Raw genomic sequence first — 20,497 nt, 5'->3', positions numbered from 1 at the left:
AAAACCCTTAAATTGGATTATCTCCCTTTGAAGTCCCTCAACAGTAACTATATTCCTTCATGCACATCTACAGTCTCGTGCCAAAAGTATTCGCAGAAAATGGCGGATCAGGTTTACGAGTTGTCGCGCTTCCATCGGAAAAACGAAAATTGTAGGGAAATTATCAAACAAAATTCTACTTTGAGACTATCCCCGGAAACAGTGATAAATTCCAAAGTGATGACGTAAATTGTCGTCTGCAATGACATAATTACATTGTAATATTTCGAATGTAAACAAAATGGGTCGCAAATCAAAGGAATTGTCGCCGGACAAAAGAGAAGTAATTGTCAGACTAAAATCTGAAGGATATAAGATAAGTGAAATTTCAAGGATGTTGGGCATACCCGAGAGCACCTGTAGATCAATTATCAAAAAATTCCGTGATCATCCAAGTTACAAAACAGCTCATCGTTCAGGAAAATGACTGTGCGTGGCGAGGTCAGATTGAAACGTCTTGTAAAAAAACATCGCGGGAAGGCTTTGAAGGACATAACATCGGAGTACAATATTGGAAATGGAGAAACTCGTGTTAGTGCTAAGACTGTTCAGAGATTTTTGCACAAAAGTCAGATTTACCGACGGGTAGTGAAAAAAAGAATGGTTGTTAAAGAGGTTAACCGAAGGAAACGTTTGTTGTGGTGTTTAGAGAAAAGGAAATGGACTGTGAATGAAAACTGGAGGCATATAATATTTAGCGATGAATCCCAAATAGTAATAGAACAGAACAATCACGTTTATGTATGGAGGTCAGCCCAAGAAGCGTATCGTCCAGAATGCATGTATGCAGAGTGTGTGCCAAAGGTTTCTGTTATGGTATGGGGTTGTATAACATGGTTTGGTGTAGGTACTCTGTGCAAGGTTGATGGAAGTATTAATGCTCAGAAATATATTTCAATACTTGATGATCAATTATGGCCAGTAATTGCACGTCATTTCCCCGACGATTGCTATGTCTTTCAGGATGACAACGCCCCCGTCCATAGGGCCCGCATTGTTGAACGATACAAACATGAAAATAATATTCATGGTATGGTCTGGCCTGCTCAGTCCCCGGACATTAACATTATTGAGAATTGTTGGCTTAGAATTAAACGGACATTGCAAATTCGGGCCCCCAGAATAACAAAACCGGAGGAACTTTTCAATGCTATCTTTGACATCTGGCAAAGTTTTTCAGTAGAATATGTGCAAAACCTGTATAATTCCATTCCGAGGAGAATTTTAGCCTGCATAAGATCGAAGGGGCACCTGACAAAGTATTGAAGGTAAGTTTCTTTTTTATTTTATCGTTTTATGTATCAGCATTGTATTTTTATTGTACAAAGCGAGACAACTTCGTCATGACGTCCGCCATTTTTCCGCGATTACTTTTGGCACGAGACTGTACATATAATGCCCAACCTTCCTATAAAGTTTAATCGAAATCCCTTGAGCTGTTAAGGAGGAATTTTGCTTACAAGAAATGTGGACAGATGGACAGACAGGGTGAATCCTATATACCACCTAAATTTTGTTTGGGGGGTATGAAAATATTAAAACAACTACTTTTTTCTGTCTTTTTGACCCCTTGTTACTCAAAATGGTGATATTCAATACTGATGGAAATATACAGCTAGGGATTTTCCATGAGGTTTCCTGTCCAAACAAATGTTAAAATCGGACCAGAAATAGAATAGTTGATTTGTAGGGTGTGGCCCCATGTTGTCCCTCTAAAGAAAATACTAAATTCTATTTAAAATCAGTTAACTATTAATAAAACATAATTTAATTTAAAAAAAAAAAAGAAAAAGAATTGTCAAAATTGAATAAGAAATAATTATAAACAATTTTAAATAAACACCTATTTTACCACTTTTGTCCCCATTTTGCGGTAAGGGCCAATATCCCCATTTTAAATAGCATACTTTCTGTAAAAGAAAATAACAATATATAATTTTTGTATGACATTGGTTCACTACAACTAAAGTTATTGTATACAAACAAAAAATATTAACTGACAATAATGACTAGAACATCATAACATTATATGACAGCAATTTTCTTAAGTAGTATAAAAATACTTATTTGGTTTATAACATGTGATCTTAGTTGTTGACAACTTTTCTTGTATAGAATGTTCAAATGAGGCCAGTTGATAGATTAATCAGCCACATCTTTTGACCAGGTAAAAAAGCCCTCTATATATATACCTGTTGGTCTAACGGGTATAACAACACTAGATAACTTCATTCTGTCTGCCTGAGTCAGAGCCAGTTTGAATGCAGGTAGAATTTGTCCTTCATCAACATACACATGTATTATCTTCTTCTGAGGTAGAGATCCACCAGGAGTTACTAAGATCTTACTCTCACCAAGAGTGCTTTCTGAAAATACCAATGTAAATAGTCTTGTAAAAAATACATACATTAATTTAGATTGATTGATTATAGTTTCCCACCCATTACCAGAATTTAAACTACAAGACATCATACAACTCACAATGATTGCTAAATACATACTATATGCAAAATCATACTGCCCAAAAGAAGTTGAAAAAGGTTCACAATTTGTATTCACAATATGGTGTTTATCTTACATCAAACTGGAAGTTATAGTCCAACAGTAAAAAATGGGAATGATGATAATGCAATATAGTCCTATAAGAGGGGTTACTGGGGTAATCAGAATGTTAGAGATCAAGAGCCCTATAAGAGGGGTTCCTGGGGTAATCAGAATGTTAAAGATCAAGAGCCCTATAAGAGGGGTTCCTGGTGTAATCAGAATGTTAGAGATCAAGAGCCCTATAAGAGGGGTTCCTGGGGGTAATCAGAATGTTAAAGATCAAGAGCCTATAAGAGGGGTTAATGGGGTAATCAGAATGTTAGAGTTCACAAGCCCTATAAGAGGGGTTACTGGGATAATCAGAATGTTAGAGATCAAGAGCCCTATAAGAGGGGTTACTGGGGTAATCAGAATGTTAGAGATCAAGAGCCCTATAAGAGGGGTTCCTGGGGTAATCAGAATGTTAAAGATCAAGAGCCCTATAAGAGGGGTTCCTGGTGTAATCAGAATGTTAGAGATCAAGAGCCCTATAAGAGGGGTTCCTGGGGGTAATCAGAATGTTAAAGATCAAGAGCCTATAAGAGGGGTTAATGGGGTAATCAGAATGTTAGAGTTCACAAGCCCTATAAGAGGGGTTACTGGGATAATCAGAATGTTAGAGATCAAGAGCCCTATAAGAGGGGTTACTGGGGTAATCAGAATGTTAGAGATCAAGAGCCCTATAAGAGGGGTTACTGGGGTAATCAGAATGTTAAAGATCAAGAGCCCTATAAGAGGGGTTCCTGGGGTAATCAGAATGTTAGAGATCTTCATAAAGAAAAACAAACTACTCAGATGAATGTGTTTATCAGATAGATTTTACGGTAATAAAAAAGACCCAATAATACAGAATTATAATATTAAAATTGAAAAATATATATATACCAGGGTACCGTACATAAAAAGCATTTAAGCTACAGTTATCACCTGGTTAGGTATTATATCATTCTTGTTATTTCAGGCTTTATAATACCAATAATTATAGTTATATAATCTTACTTCCTGTATCCCAGTCCATTAGTCCATCTTTACCAACTGATTTCAATATTGTCACTTTATCTACAACAACAAAATTCCTAATAAATTACAATAATCAGAAAACACAAACAAGTCACATAAATGAATGAATAAAAAAGTAAACTATAAGCGCTTTCAGCCATAAAGCTCTTTAGGCAGTTATGTTGTTAAGCGACAGTCGCTTAATCGTTGTTATAGGAGAAGGCACATTTCCCCTTTCACTTTAATTTCTATTTAAAGAAGGTTTGCATTTAGTATAAAATGCTATGGGAAAGCTGTATTTTACATAAATATTTTAAACAAGAGGCTCCCAGGAGCCTGAATCTCTCACCTGGTTGAAATTTGCCTTTCAAAGGCAATAAATTTAACATGAACAAATTTGACTCAAGAAGAATTGGTAGGACTTATCATAAGGATCATTTCAACAAATGAAAGTTTCTTTTAATCTATCATGGTTTTCAAGATATTGACTGAAAACTGTAAAAAAAAAAAAAAAAACATAATTTTTCCCCTTTCAAGGGCAATAACTCCTAATCATTAGGATCATTCAGCTATTGAAAGAATTCGGCTAAACTAACGATTTTGTCTGACCCTTATGTTCTATTTTTAGTAACAGCGGCCATGTTTTTTAACGACTCAAAGAGTAATTAAGGGAACCAAGGTTATAGCGGTAATCAAAAGAATGTAATCCAGGGACAAAGACCAGACATGGAAAACAGACATACACAACAAAGAACATTAAGTAACTAAAATCATACATACAAAGTAACAAAAGTAAATGAGCAACTCGGACTCCACTAAAAACTGGGAGCATGGACCAAGTGCACCGGTAGGGTAAGCGTCCTCTGCTTTTCTAGAAACACCCGCCGAGTTGCTCATAAAAAGTCAAGTCCCGGGTAGACAAATGAGGAAAGGAAAACTATGACCCGTTGAATAAATCAGTTTTCATGGTGCTGATGGATAACACCATAATGATCCACGATTTCATGATGACGACCATAAAACTTCTGTAGTGATGACTTCAATCTTGTAGTAACATAATCCTGTTCCAGAAGCCTATTTGTTAGAGTTCTAGCATGATATAAAAAGTCTGCTTAGTTTCGGCAAGCTCTGGCATAACGTATGAGTTGTGATATGAACACTCCATACACAGGAGCCGAAGGGATGTTGCCACAGATGAACGGAAAGTTGACAATTCTGAATGAAAAGTCATCACGTTTGTCGTAAAGTTTGGTCAATAGTTTTCCTTTACCATCGAATTCTAAGTGTAGGTCAAGATATGAGGCTGACTTCACAGTGTCAGTAGTATCCTTTATCTCAAGTTCTTTTGAATAGATGCGATGTATCAAATCCCCGAAATTAGGATTGTTTAAAGATAATATGTCATCTATATAGCGGAAACTGAGATTGAAGGATCTAGCCAAACGATATTCTTTCTTTCTGATCAGATCAGCTATAAAGTCAGCCTCATAAGAGTAAAGGAATAGGTCAGCAAGTAAAGGAGAATACAATTTGTTCCCATTGGAATGCCGACCGTTTGTTGAAAAACACGTCCACCACACTGGACAAATATGTTGTAGATTAAAAATTCCAGCATTTTGTAAACATCTTCCTCTGTATATTTGGAAAATGATTTGGAATTATTTCTTACAAAGTATGAGGAATCTCTACCAATAACTATATATTTGTATCTAGGTGTACCATCTTTTTTGGAAAAACAATGATGTATAATGTTTTTAAGTCGGGATTTTAACTGAGTATGGGGAATAGAAGTATACAGTGTTGAAAAATCATAGGTTTTAATGCTATTATATTCAGATAATAGTCTTGAACTGATTGTCTCTAAAAGATCTTTCGAATTTTTCAGGATCCACATTGAATTAATACCACTACGGGAGTAATAAGTGTTGTGGTAGGACTGCAGACCCTCTTTGACAGTTGTGAGTATAGAAGTTAAAAGTTTTGAAAGAGGTTTGGTGGTACATTTTGCAGATCCAGCTATGAAACGTTGTTTGTATGGATTCTTGTGAAGTTTAGGAATCCAGTACATAGACGATAAATCACAATCATCGACCCTGGTAGAGAGACCAAAAGAAGATAGCACAGATTTATGGTTTTCCACAATCTCTTCTTTGGAGAGAGTGGTTGCAGTATAGGTCTTGTCACTGCTATTATTTTCAAAAATCCCCACATCAGTTCTATGCAGGACACCCCAAGGAACATTCCTACCTTTTTGGTTCTAATTGGTCCAGTAGTATCAGAGGAGAAGAGTTTTATATAATTGTTAACGACAATGACAGACGCAGGCAGACGGATGACAACGGACGCCAAGTGATGGCAATAGCTCACTTGGCCTTCGGCCAGATGAGCTAAAAAAGGAAAAACATGAATATATTTTATGATACTTGGGTATATAGAAGCAACTCTTTCACTGCACCTGTGTATAATGATGTTTTGGGGCAAGCAGCAGCATGCCCTGTGGTAGACGGATTTCCTTGTCATTTACTGAAGACCAATGGGTGGCCTTGGGCTGACATTTTCTTGCTGTGGGGTTGTTGTCTCTTTGACATATACACCATACCTATTCTTGTTATATACAAAATATTATATGTATTCACTATCACTTTCACACATTCTCACTTTCATCTTTCATTCAGCCCTCATTCAATTCAAGAACTTTATAAATAATCCACTGCACTGTACACATTAAAAATTCAACTAAATGAATAACTATCAAAATATGCTCATTTGACTTGTTCATATATAAATATAATTGGAAAAAGATTACGGAAAAAAAATATAAAACTTATGTTATTACAGGGAAAATGATGTCAATAGGGCCCACAAAATTTTTCATCCTTAAATTTTTTCTGGCCAATATATAATTCAATATCCTATAAGCTTCTAATTTTTCTGTTTTAAACCTAATAAGTTTGGAAGCCTCTCATCAAGTAACAAATGATAAAAGATTCAATAAAGTCTTTCTTGGGGATCACCCAAAAGGACAACATCTTTTTTTCAAAATCAAGCCTGTAAAAAAACTGATAGTGACAGTGATAAACATTTTGCAACAATTTAAAAAAGACTGCACAATTGAAAAATAAATTTTCAACTGTTTCCTTTCATTTTTACAAGAAGAACATACTGGTGCATCACTATTTTAATGTGAATTTTGTACAAAAATAAATTTGTAGGAATAACTCAATGTAAAAATTTATATTGGGAATTATTCAAATAAACCTTACTACAACACTTCTTATTGAGTACAAACAGTTGTGTATAAATAAATTTTACTTTCTTGCAATGAACAACTCTATCTAAAAATTCATCACATGGCATGAAATTTTCGAGATTGATATCTTTAACTTCTCTGATACATTTTTAACATCAGAAGGTAAAGAGCTAATCAAAGAAAAAATATTTAGCAAAGTTCTCACTATTTGCCTTTTCCTTGATGTCTTGGGAAGAAAATAAAATCATTTCTTCCTACATTCATTACATAACAAATGTATTTAATATTAGAATTCTCCCATCTCATGTGGTTAGGTATATTTTCCACTGATACATAGTTAAAAATATCTATTGACAAACACTGTCAACAGAAACTGAGATTCAATCTGCACTAGAATCAAACATAAAGTGTAAAATTGTAAAGAAAAGTTTACTTCGAACTATTCTTTTTTCATTACATGTATATATAGAAGCTCTTACCTGCTGGAGTTAAGTCAAGTTCATCAGCTGGCCATAGTAAAATCAAGCCATCAACTTTTTCCTTGGTAACATCACCAAGACCTGCAGACAAATTAATGTTCCCTATGTCCAGGCTGATACCCTGAGAGAATAAACCAAGAGCTGACTCAGGTTTTAGTTTTACTGACTGGTGCTGTCCTGTCATTTCTGGTGTGGAGAGTTCTTCATTGTCATGGACATCAGCTGGAGGACATGGACCTATGATCTCCTTTGATGATTCTAATTCTCTCATCAATGTTTCCCTGTAAGCTTCAGACATTTTCCTAAAAATCTGAAGGACAAAAGTAAATTCTATAGAATACACTAGAAGAACTGTTACCACAGTATCCTTCATCCCTAGGATGTGAATACATGTACATCATTTTCTAAAATATCCATTTAATCTTAAAGTTTAAATATAAGCCCAAAACATGTTAGCAAGACAGAATAGGTACTTTACTGGCATAAACAGCAAAGTGGAAGAAATTCTATGTTCATTCTGATTGAAATCAAAACAAAATGTTCACATGCAGTAGTAATATCCAATAATCATTCCAAATACTTTTCATAAAAATACTTTTAAGTAAATTGGGAGAAGTTAAAATTGCAAAATGGGTATCCACTACTCTCCAACTGACCTATTGATTATGCTATGCTGGGTCCATGAAATATCCATTCTTATCAAAAATCAAAAATCAAAATAGCCGGTGCACAATGGCATTACTTAACTATCATTCCAAGAAATGATCAAAAAAAAATATTCCATGGTTTGGGAGGAGTGGTACCCTTTTCTGCCTAACTGAGTAAATGACAAAGACAATTATAATGGAAACCCTTAAGTCAGTTATATAAAAATCAAAATAGAAAGTGCACAATTGCATTACTTAAGTATCATTCTCTGAATGTTGAAGATTTTAAAGGATAAGTCAAAGATACAAAATAGGAACATCTGGAGTAATAGAGAATACCAACCACAAAGAATAGATGGACAGAGATGAATATATACTGCCCTGCAAAAGTGTGATAATCAATAATTCAGGATGTAATTAACATGAGAGTAGAAACTGTCTAATAATATAAAAAATAGTAAATATAAAGAAATTATTGCATCATTGCTGAACAACATTTTTGGTAAATTACATTAGCAACATAGTGCTGACACATCCTGATCCTTACCAAGTTTTTCTACATTTTTCAAATAATGGTAAGGTCCTAGCCCATCAAATTTTGAATAGCTATCCCGAAAATTTTCTTTTCTTTTTCTTCTCTAAAGTCAGTTACAATGTCACCCAGTTGCTGGTCTTTAAGACTGGCCCTCCCTTCCTTACAAATCCTCATCAATATAACTGACAGTACCTTTATTAATACCAGACACATTGTCCATTAATAACTCCTTTTTTAACCCATTCTTTTCAAGTTTTATGGACTTGGATCCATAATTTTTTGTCAACCTTTTCATGTAATATTTACTATTTTGGTGTTAATTTATTTCAGAACTTCTCAAATATTATCTTAAAAAGAAAGAGAAAGGAAAGAGGAGTCCTGAATAAATTATCCTAAACCACTGTTGTAAATCAGGTTAATCATTCATTTCATTTCCCTTTCTTATTACAACTCTCAGAAATTAAAACAACAAATGATTTTCTCTTTTGATCGTTATAATTTTCTTCAGATTTTGTGCACTGACATCTAAATAGACTACTTATTTTTTGCTCAAACCAGCTGGGCAATATGTCACTAAATTCGGTGGAAAAAAATATGATTTCACATTTGGAAATGGGGCCGATATTTGGCTGTGAAAAACATGTAGACAACGCACTGCCTTAACACATTGGTGTTCTTACCATGTACATTATCTCATCTCTAAAGACAACAATTCTGATACTAGATAGTTTGATGTTGGTATATTTCTCTCTGAACTTCTTCACTTGCTCTAATATTATGGAAGCCACAACATCTGCAGGAAAATCTAAGGCACCTGCACCTAATACTGGGAAGGCTAGACATGACAATGATAATTCTTGTGCTTTTTCTAGACAGCTCCTCACAAATTTCTCCATACACTACAATAATAACATTAGATTAATCTAGATGCTTTAGTAGTCCTGTAAAATCCAACTCTGATTTTAAATAATATAAGCAATGACTACAAGAACGTTTATTTATTATAATTAATCTTTTAAACTTAGAGAATGGCTGGGTAACACTTTAAACACATTGTCTAAGCATAAATACAAGAACTGGCAAAACTACATTGAGACCATTTACATGCATGAGTATTAAATCAAGAATAATGAATGTAACTTATAGCTCAAGAGACTTCTTTTTTTTTCTTTTTTCATTCAAATTTGTCATGATGTTTCTATTAGGAAAAGGATAAAAATTAGCACACTACTTATTATCCATAGCAAAAAAAAAAAATACCGGTAATGTTTTTTTTTTCTTCAAAATAAAGTAAAATATGAACCTATGGACCTATCAAAAATAATCTAATATGAACCTATGGACCTGTCAAAAATAATCAGACAGAAATGACTTCTTAATTAGTAACTCATCTAAAACAAAACCAGGATTTCAACCTCTATAACAAAACAATTGGCCAGAAATGACATTCAAACTTAATCAGTAACCAGTACAGATTTAACAATAAACCAAATATGAACTAAACATCGCAAACCATTTAAAAAAAAAAAAACTTCTAGACAACTAAATGATGTGGAATAACAAGACTGATAGACAAAATCCATATGTAATGTTGATCTCATTAGGAAGTGAATAGAAATTCAATGCTGATTGACAGGTTACCTGAATACCAGGTTGTCTGTGAGGACTCCTTGCTTTATCATACTTCTCTAAAGCACCATGGAAAACATAATCACACTTGAGTTTGAAGCCATGTGTTGTAATAATATCACCCAGTTGTTTGCCCTTGCATTTTTTGTTGATTTCCTTTTGAATTTCTGGTCCCGCTGCTGTAAGTATGGATTTGGATACAGCTCCATTTTTTAGATTGAAGTCATGTGAAGTAGTATTAACAATTGCACCAACCTGTGAATGTATCAACATCTTGCATATTTAATAACATATTGTATATTGTAATGTTTCTATTATTGTATATTATAGGTTTCTAAGCACCATGATTTAAAATCATTTTTCACTTTTCTGCACTGAAGAATAGGATTTTATCTAAACACTACTCAAACTTTTTCTCTTAGCTTTGAACCAAGTACGAAGCCAATACTGTCAGGAATTTATGTTTTGACAAAAACTGTAGAAAGGATTGGTATTTTTCAGCAAACGAAAGTAAGATTAAAGACAATGTCAATGTGCAAAACTACAAACTAAAAAACAAAGTTCATAATCATATCAGTACAAACAATGAATTATTGAAGTTTTTGGTGAGTTTTTAGTTCTTTCCAACAATACAAACCAAAAAAAAAAGTTGTACCTCTTGCTTGGCTATTTCTCCTTTTACAACAATTACATCTGGTTGTAACATCTTCCTTCTTTCATCATCAGAATATGAAGGTTTTCTTGGTTTAGATCTAGGTTTGAAAGTGGTATCTGGATGTGTATTCTTTGATGTTTCTCCTCTGTTATCTGCTCCACTTGGATGTGAGTGACCTGGAACATCTGTAGCATCAAGGTCATGGATATCCTGTATTTCTTCAGTGGGATCTAAAGGGACATTCCATAGTGCTGATCTTCCCATTGCGGCTGCAAAACAATTTTTTTTTTCATTAAATTTAACCTGACAAATAAATAGTAACACTGAACTAGTCATCGCCCCTAACAGGACTAATACACCCCGCCACCTGTTGAACCCTGTACATTTTGGGGACCAATGTGGACATACAATTCATACTGTACACAATTTTTATGGTTGATAAGACTACACACTTGTGACACACAATTTGCTGCCATTTCTAAAACACCAAACTCCAAACAGTGATCAGTACTATTTTTGTTGACAACACAATAACAGAAAATGTTTAATTCCTGACAACATGCACATCTCCATATGGTAATCTAACACTCTATTGAGTTTCATAACAATCCTGCAAGTCCTTAAGGAGAAGTTGTGGACAATGCATCATACCAAGTTTTGCAGACAAATGTGTAAGTTCCAATGGTCATCATTTCTACAATTTTTTTCCAAAACAAATTCCTGACAATATGCACATCTCCATATGCTAATCTAAAACCCAGCTAAATTTCATAACAATCCTGCAAATCATTGAGAAGGAGTTGCGGACAACACATCTGACCAAGTTTTGCTGAAAAATACCAATCCTTTCTACAGTTTTTGTCAAAACATAAATTCCTGACAGTATGCACATCTCCATATGCTAATCTAACACTCCATTAAGTTTCACAACAATTCTGCAAGTCATTAAAGGGAGATGTGGACAATGCATGAGACTAATTTTTGCTGAAAAACGTTGAAATTTAAACTGCTATCATTTTTACAATTTTTGTCCAAACATAAATTCCTGACAGTATGCACATATTCATGCGGTTATATTACATCCGACAAAGTTTCATAACAATGCTGCAGCTTCTTAGAAAACAGTTTCGACAGACGAACAGGCGGACAGATGAACAGGTGGATAGACAGACAGGGTGTTTCATATTTACGATCAAATGCTGAAAACCCTCTATAGAGAGAAATATTTTTAACCAACAGGTCAAGAGGTGTGAAAAATGACTAGAAATTAGAGAATATTTCATACAACTTTATCCTTCACAACCCGTGCAGGTCCGGGTGTCAAAAGAATAGGCCTGCAGCAGCACTAAGCTTGTTGTAAAATGCGACTAAATAGTGCTCAGAAACTTAGCCGGGGGCTAGGCGCTCTGCCCACATGTAACATGCTGGATTGTCAGGCTATAATACGGAAAACCTAATCGCAAACCATAGTGGTGCACCATGTTGGGAAAGATGCCATGTTCCTCACACATTAAACAACCCTGCTGTGGTATTCAATAGGAGAAGGAACCTTTGCGCTCCGCCACAGGAGGCTAAATTGCCTGACTCTACCCATCCTTCCCTTTTATCTTGTGGCAATCAAAATTTGTCGACCCTAATGTCCTTGTGTCCCATCCCTTTTTTTCATTTCATCATCATTATTTCATGTTCATTTTATCATCCATTTCATGTTCAACGCCTGAATATAGCTGAAATATTGCTGCTCGGGCATTAACCCCAACAATCAATCATTATCCTTCACATGGTTGTTTTCTTTACATCATTCTAAAAACTAACACCATTCAATTTTATACCTTCTTTTATTTATATTATCCATATACTTACACACTTGAAGTCCTTCTCTCTTTAGTCCAGGTACAGCTCCATCAATGGCATCAATAACTTTACAGCATGAAGTCTTATCACTGATGTATAAGTACACCTTTTTTAGGGAATGATGTTCAGTATCCCTGATAAAATCAGCCAATGTCTTCAGGATAACTTTAGTAAGCTTGGTTGTTGGCCATCCAGAAAACATCATAAGTGGGTAAGCTATGATATTAGTGTCGATAAGCTCATTCAGTAGTTCAGAAAGTAATTCACATAATTCATGCTTTGATTTGCCAGATTCCTCTGTCCAAACTGGAGCTAGAATTTCCACTTCTTCCAAACCATGTTTATCTTGAAAAGTGATTCTTTTTCTTTGTTCTACAAAGTTTAATTAAATACAAGTACACACAGACCGTTTGGTTTGTCTAGTATATCATAAGACATTAATGTATTATATATCATAGCAACACTTCATTATATTTATATAGTCTATTCTTACATGTATTTCCATATTCCAAGGCAGTATCAGTTGACTGATATGTCACAATAATATTTCAAAGTGTAATATTGTTTTAAATATTGAAACTGTATCTAACTTGCAACTTGTTTCAATGGTAAGGGAGAATCCTAAATTTCCTTTTATAGCAAGATAGAAATGCATTTATATAAAATCAACATTATCTTATTTTGAGTTCATTCAATTTTAATATATTTTCAGTTTTGAGTATGAGGATACTGACCTCCATCTTTTGGCTTGACTGGTTTCACCAAAATATCACACGACGTTTCATCAACACCAGAAACGGTAACACAGAGGTCTACACCACTAATGTTCCACTGAGCCTCCCCTTCATACACATCCATGGGTTCAGGACTTTCTCTGTCATGTAAAATCTTTATCAGGCATCTAAATTTATCTTCTATGTTCTGTAATTCTTCATCAGAAAATTGTAGAATGTTATTTATATTTTGTGAATCTATTCTTCTACTCAAAGTCTGAATATGATCATACAGAGTAGTAATATTATCCTCCATATCCCCTACAATTTCAAAGCCATTTTCAAGGACTCTATAATCAACATTGATGTTGGCCATAATTTCTTTTATTTCTATCAATTTGTACTTCTTGATGTATGATATGACTCTCCTGTCAAGTTTAATAAATTTGGCAAACTTTGGCATCACTAAATCATTTCTTTCTCTCTTTTCTCTCGCATAAGTAATATCTTTATCTACAGAAATCTGCAGTTCTTTCAGATAGTCACAACATTTCATGACAGAACTTCTGTCTTCCCCTCTAACCTCAAAGCCAAGATTTGTTGCTTCAATCTTTACATCTAAATGACTTTCAAAGGCTTTAAGTTTTTCATGCTTCTTATCACAGATTTCTGTAACCTTCTTTTCATCCATTGGTAAGAAACTTTTCATGACAGGGTTGGACACCACCATACCTTCTAAATGGTTATGGAATTGTTTTACATTGACTTTTGACCTCCCTCTAATCTCAAAACCAAGGTTAGTTGGTTCAAATTCAATATTGAGGTTCTGGGCTAATTCCTTGAGCTCTTTATATCTTTCTCTATAGATGTCATTTACTCTATCTTCACCCATTGGTAGAAATATCTTTTCAGTAGGTTTTATTAAGTCTGCACAGGTTCCCTTTATCACTTCACACATGGTATTGACTTCTGACATTTCCTTACCTTTGACCTCTAATCCACGATCCGTTTGAATAAGTTTCAAGTTCTTTTCTTCACATTTTACTTGAAACTTCGTCAGAAGTTTCATTTCTTTGAATAAAATTAGCTCATCTGGATCTACAGAAACAACTTTGGTGACAGTTTTGACTTTTCCATTGCAAGAGTCAGCTGGATGTATAACTGGCATGATATTCTCATCTATATACTTCACAAGATGTTTAATATCTCCAAAAGCTTGCCAAGATTTTATTATATCAGAAGTGCCAGTGACTGTAATGCATGTCTGCTGAGGGTTTATGTCAATAACAGCCATTCCTTTCGATTTTGTTTTGATATCGGTTACTAGTTCAGTCCACTTGCTGGTTTTCCTTATGTCAGAGTCTTCATCATGTTCAACAAATTCATTATTTAACTCAATCTTATAATCAGTGAATGAACTAAACATGATATCTCTAATTTCATCTAGTTGTGTTTGATTTTCTGTAAACAGGATTATATCCCCTTTTTCTGGATGAAACTTCCAACAGTACTTGATTTCTGAATCAATACTCTTAACAATAAAGTCCTTTACAGATTCATAACATAACAGAGTGAATTCCATTGGTTTCAAAGAAAGTTTTGACATTGCTTTAAATTTCAAGAATTTTTCTCTCATAAATTTCTGAACTTTTCCTTTACTTTCTTGCTTAATCAACAAACTGATTGCATCATCTCTGAACTGTACATGAGCTCCTGTAAATTCTGAAGAAATAGCCCTCAGTCCATCAAATGAAACAATATTGTGGTGTTGAGCAGGAGAAAGCAGATAATTACAAATTGTACATGAGACAATGGCATCTTCTTGTGAAATGAATATTTTTGTATCAACAGCTGTAAGACCTAGTTGTATAACCACACTTGCTACCTCTCTACAATATCCAGTAACAATAATAGAAGCTTCTTTCCTTGTAGAGTCATCCATACAGTCTGTTATGTCTATATCATCAGCAATACTTCGTAACTTTGTCATGACCATTTTGGAGTTTTCTTCTAAACAGGAGATTACATAGCTATCAATCTTTTGAACTTGCTTTTCAATATATTTCAAAACTGCAGATGACCATGTTTGAGCCTCTTCTTCATCAACAAAAGCCTGGTACCTCAGTAATGTAATCTTCTGAAATGATTCATCATATTGCAAGCTGGTCTTGGGAAAGAGCAGATTTAAATCTTGGTCTAGCTTTCTCCTGTTTAGAACATATCTCCACTTAGCTGAAACTAACATGTTTATCATAGGTTCTTTTAAAGTAACAACATCTGCTTCATGAGACTTGTGTGTATTGAGACACTGAACATTTATCTCTATTGTCAGATAGTGATTCCTTTTAAGCTGCTTAGATATTGATTCTGAAAAATAAAGAAATAAAACTTTTATACCTATAGTTCAAAAGTATCACAAAAAATATTCCTGTCAAAAGTATCAACTTATGTTTTAACAGAACTCAAGTAGATTCAATTCATATACATGTATATCAAGAGTTTTGATGGCTTTTGTCAATCAGTTGTCTTTCTTCTTCTTGATGTTTATATTCTTTAAGTGCAAACAATTCTTGCAGAACAGTATTGTCAATTTAATTTTATAGATGACTATTTCCTCATAACAGTAATCTACACAAATTAAATTTTGATCTTTGAGGATTTCAGTCAGACAGGAAGAACATATGCTGGTTTTGAGGCCAACACAACTAGACTGGTCACCTAATATATTAGCCAGGATTCCACATGATTTAACATTACCATGAGAGTCAAGAATGGAACTTCATGAGTTAAGTATATTGAATCTACAAAAATCAGAAAATGAACAAAACAAATCTAGACATTAAAAAATCAAGTACTTCCAGAAGTGTCATATCATTGATAAGGTCTTTCTGGCTTATGATTTATACATCCTTTTACATTTTCCACCTGACCCATATCAGCAACATGATGTACATATGGGAAATCAAAGGAAAGATTCATGGACCTCCGTTTTGTAGGAAAGTAACATTTATTTCATGCCAAAATCCCTGGATCACCATTTACACAGATATTCATTGATAAAACTATCAAGGTTACACAGTTTACTCTAATTTTATCTTTAGCTTTACCTTCCATTTGACTTTGATGTTCAGCTGGTTCCCATGTGTCTTCATGTTCTAATAATGCTAGTTCTTGTTCTTTTTCAGCTGTACTGGTTCTGTCGCTTCCAATCCACAAGGGACTAACATGTCTACCAGCTGTACTGGTTCTGTCGCTTCCAATCCATAAGGGACTAACATGTCCACCAGCTGTACTGGTGCTGTTGTTTCCATTCCACGAGCTACTAATATGTCCACCAGCTATACTGGTTTTGTCATTTCCACTCCATGAGACACTAATATGTCCATTATCTGATTGGTTTGTGTTTTGTGCATGTGAAGGATCATATTTCAATTCTGGTTCCTCTATAAAGACATTTGATGACTGTTCATTAGAATCTGAGATAACTGGTGTGTCATAGTTGGTTCTTGGTAATGGTTGGTCCAATTTATCCATTTCATCAGATGTTGCATTTGACTGCTCTACATTAATATAAGTGTCTCCACTGCCTTGGACAATACTGCTGGTATTTTTATTCTCTAGCAATGCAATATCTTTTTGGCTGTTAGTTTTAGTTTCTGATATACCCTGTAATGGTGTATGTTCAACAGCCATTGAAGAAATACCCTTTGTTATCTCTTCAATTTCTTTTTCTGTATTATCTGTTGTTGATGTGCTGAATGATTTTTTATTACCATTAACAACATCATCCTGGCTTCCTAAAGTTGACCTGCATTTATCAATCTGTTTATTCTCCTCGTCAATTTCAGGTTTTTCAATCTGCAGGAATGACTCATGCTTCGGAAGACCTTTCTCAAAACCATTACTAGTCAAGTCATTTGAATCTAAGGCCTCTATGTTCAGATATGATTCTTGTCCAGCCCGGTCACTGTTATCATTAGAACTATGCTTGTGACTACCATCTTCACTGTCAGAGACTACAACATCAGACATAGTCAGTTCGATACTCTCACAACTTTCAGTAGGACTATGAGGTCCAGTATACTGACTACTCTGATTATCACTATCAATGTCAGATTTCACAGATTGTTTCAATGCAGGTTTCTCATCCTCAAAATCTTTTTTAACTTCATTATCTTCACCCATATCTTGTCTTCCTCGAATTTTTACCTTGGGATTATCTGCAAAGGACGAGTGTTTGACAGGTTTGTCTGTGTTGATAGATTGTGGACCTAAAATCTGATAGATAGTTATGTCACTATCAAATGAGTTTATAATTTGCATTGGTCCTTCACCATCCTCTTCAACAATGGAAAAATCTGAATCTTCTCCAGAGTGTCTGGTTGGACTAGTTACTTCAACTTGATTTTTGATTGAACTGTCATTCTCTAGAAATGATGTCTGACCCACATTATTGCTGTCAATGTTTCTGTTTCTTCCAAGTTGAGATGATTGGTCAGTTTCTGGGAGATTATGAATTGTGCCTTTTTGTACATCTACTAGTATGTTACTTGCACTACCAGTATGTTTTTGACCATCAGTATTTTCAGTCATACTTTTTGGACTTTCTTTTGATGTAGGAATTTTTCTATCTTCTTTACTTTCTTCAATATTTACCTCAATGTCCAGAATCTTTGAAAAGCTGTTAGATTTATTTGTTTTCCAGTCTTCAGATTTCACTAAAACCTCCTCCAAGCCAGCATGCATACTCTGCTTTCCACCCATTTTACCAGATATGGATGTATTACTTGGCTGATTTGGAGGCAATGTGTGTATACTAGGTTGCTGTATGCTTCCTTCACACAGTGAAGGATGAGAACTACTCATGCTGAGACCATTCAATACAACAAAACTTGACCCTAAGGTTGAACTCTGCTGACCTGTTTTGTCTTCTGTCATATTGCATGATATAAAGTCATTATTATTTGACAACTCATTATCCTGTTTTTCAGTTTTGGACAGAAACTTGAAGTTCTGTAACTCATTACCTGCAATACCGTCATGCAACTCCACATAATCAAGAGAGGACTTTTCTGGAATTTCTAAAAAAGAGTAATCAGAGGCAGAGGAAGAGGCTCTTTTTCTCTCTTTAATATTTTTGACATGCTCTGCCCTTATGTCCCCCTCGGATTTAATTCCTGAGGTATCAAGGAGTGCATAGCTACTATCTCCATCTGAGACAATGGAGATATCATCTGCGTTAGATAATCCACTGTAGGTAGTAACATCTTTAATGGGGCTATTCTGACCTTCCACATCAACCCCATGTTCATCTATATATGAAATTTCCCTATTTCGGCTTTTTGTTTCCATTATTACTCATTCCTCTTTTCCATGAAGTTGGTTGACATTTATTGTCTATCTTTAACCTGGAAAAAGAAATATCTGCTTATCATTCTAAATTCTGTATTTTCAAGCACTTTTAACTAGAATACTTTATTACATCTCTTCGTCACTTGTTTCAATCAATATAGGGCATGAAGAAATTGTGATTAATTGAAAAGAATACATTCCATTATGCAAGAAAAAATTGAACTGATATACATAAGGTCAGTTTATCTTAAAGATTTTTAGTAGTTATAACTTTGGATACTCGGAAATGGTTTTTCAGAAACTTGTACATATTTGCTGTAAGGTCATTAAAAATGTATATCATTTAAAGTTACCTAACCAACTTTACTTTTTCGCCAACCCTAAGTCATTTTATTTGTAAACTCAACGAGCATTCTATGAGTATTGCATGGCAACATAAAGTCCCATACCGGAAGATAAATCTGATGAAGACAACGGGATGCAAACTTCATGCATTATTTGTTAACAAGAAAAGCAAATAAAACGGAGTCTGCATTCATTTTTGAAGTCCAAGGACCATAACTACATGTAACTAAAAAATAAATGAACCAGAATTGGAACTTAATCTGTAAATTGTAAGCACTGTACCAAATTTTAAATGCATATCTGCAACAAAGTGTTAACAACTGAGTTTTCAAATGAATTTTCATTCCAAGGACCACAACTTAGCAAAACATCAGGTCTCACCAACCACTTCTGGGTGAAATGGCCACCCCCCTATGTAGTACCAAAAACACACTGAACCTAGACCTATGCACTGTAAGTGCATTATTTATGTGTATTCTGATTAGAAATAGTAAAAATAAAGCTGAGAATGTGTACTTTAAAACCATACATGTAATTTACTACAAAAGTGTATGAATAGTGTTTACATGTGTGAGTAATATCCCTCCATGCTGTCAGTTAGCAGAGATGGTAAAAATGTGGATTTTCAGTATTATTTATTAAAGTAAATTTTGTGAACAATTTCTACAATCATCATACCATAAGCATAATGATTTTGAAAGCCTTATTTTCCCAGCTTCGCAATGGTATGCAACTTTAAGATGTCATTTGTCCTGGGAATTCACAGTGAAACTTTGAAAATTACTTTTTTAACATGTAAAGTAATGGAAACATTAGAAGTGGTTAATGAGACCTTAACATGCCAAAAACAAAAAAACAAAATTTAACTCAATAAGTTGATCTGTACACATGTACCAAATATCAAATGCATACCTGCAAGCTTGACCAAATAAAAAAATTCTGAAAACTGTTTTGCTAGACCAATGGACAGATAGAGTGCAACCAGAAGTCAACTACAGGGGACAAATAAAAAATTAAAATTAATTATTTCTATTTAAAAACAGCAGTTCATTTCATATAAGTCATTGCGTTGAGTTAACCAGGAATTTCCATGTACATCACAGCAAATTGGCCAGCCAGTGGTCAACAAAAAGTCAGTGTTCCTCATAGCAGTTCCTGAAAGACTTACAATAACAATGGATCTTTGATTAAAAATGATGCCACCTTCTTCATTTCAATTTTTCTCTGTTGCAATGGAGAAAGAAAAAAATATCAGGACATAATCTAGACATCCATGATAAGGAGAAATTTTAGTAAATTCTGTTTGAAAAACAACAAAATTGACATCTTTGTCTATGTAATCTATTACATATACTTATCCCTGTAATGAAGCCATCCTTTACATGATGCATGAATACAACAGAATTGCAAGTTATGT

At 34.3% G+C, this 20,497-nt stretch overlaps 1 protein-coding gene across 1 annotated transcript in view; it reads right to left on the bottom strand.

Annotated features, from left to right (window-relative positions):
- Positions 1-20,497, bottom strand: part of LOC148623003 (uncharacterized) — a 36,216-nt gene that overhangs the window by 11,522 nt on the left and 4,197 nt on the right. Inside the window, exons 2-10 of the mRNA XM_088573425.1 lie at positions 16,491-18,791; positions 13,405-15,750; positions 12,680-13,042; positions 10,817-11,085; positions 10,174-10,416; positions 9,213-9,431; positions 7,351-7,660; positions 3,622-3,681; positions 2,232-2,405 (exon numbers count right to left, since the gene is read on the bottom strand). Of these exons, the coding sequence (XP_088429551.1) occupies positions 2,232-2,405; positions 3,622-3,681; positions 7,351-7,660; positions 9,213-9,431; positions 10,174-10,416; positions 10,817-11,085; positions 12,680-13,042; positions 13,405-15,750; positions 16,491-18,735 (6,229 nt within the window). The 5' untranslated portion in view covers positions 18,736-18,791. The remainder of the gene's footprint in view (positions 1-2,231; positions 2,406-3,621; positions 3,682-7,350; positions 7,661-9,212; positions 9,432-10,173; positions 10,417-10,816; positions 11,086-12,679; positions 13,043-13,404; positions 15,751-16,490; positions 18,792-20,497) is intronic.

This window comes from Perna viridis, chromosome 3, assembly GCF_037379345.1.
Source record: "Perna viridis isolate PV_CMFRI_1.1 ecotype Kerala chromosome 3, ASM3737934v1, whole genome shotgun sequence".
In the NCBI taxonomy this organism is placed as follows: Eukaryota; Metazoa; Mollusca; class Bivalvia; order Mytilida; family Mytilidae; genus Perna; species Perna viridis.
The sequence above is the reverse complement of the archived record's forward strand: the minus strand, read 5'-3'. Positions and strand labels throughout refer to the sequence as shown.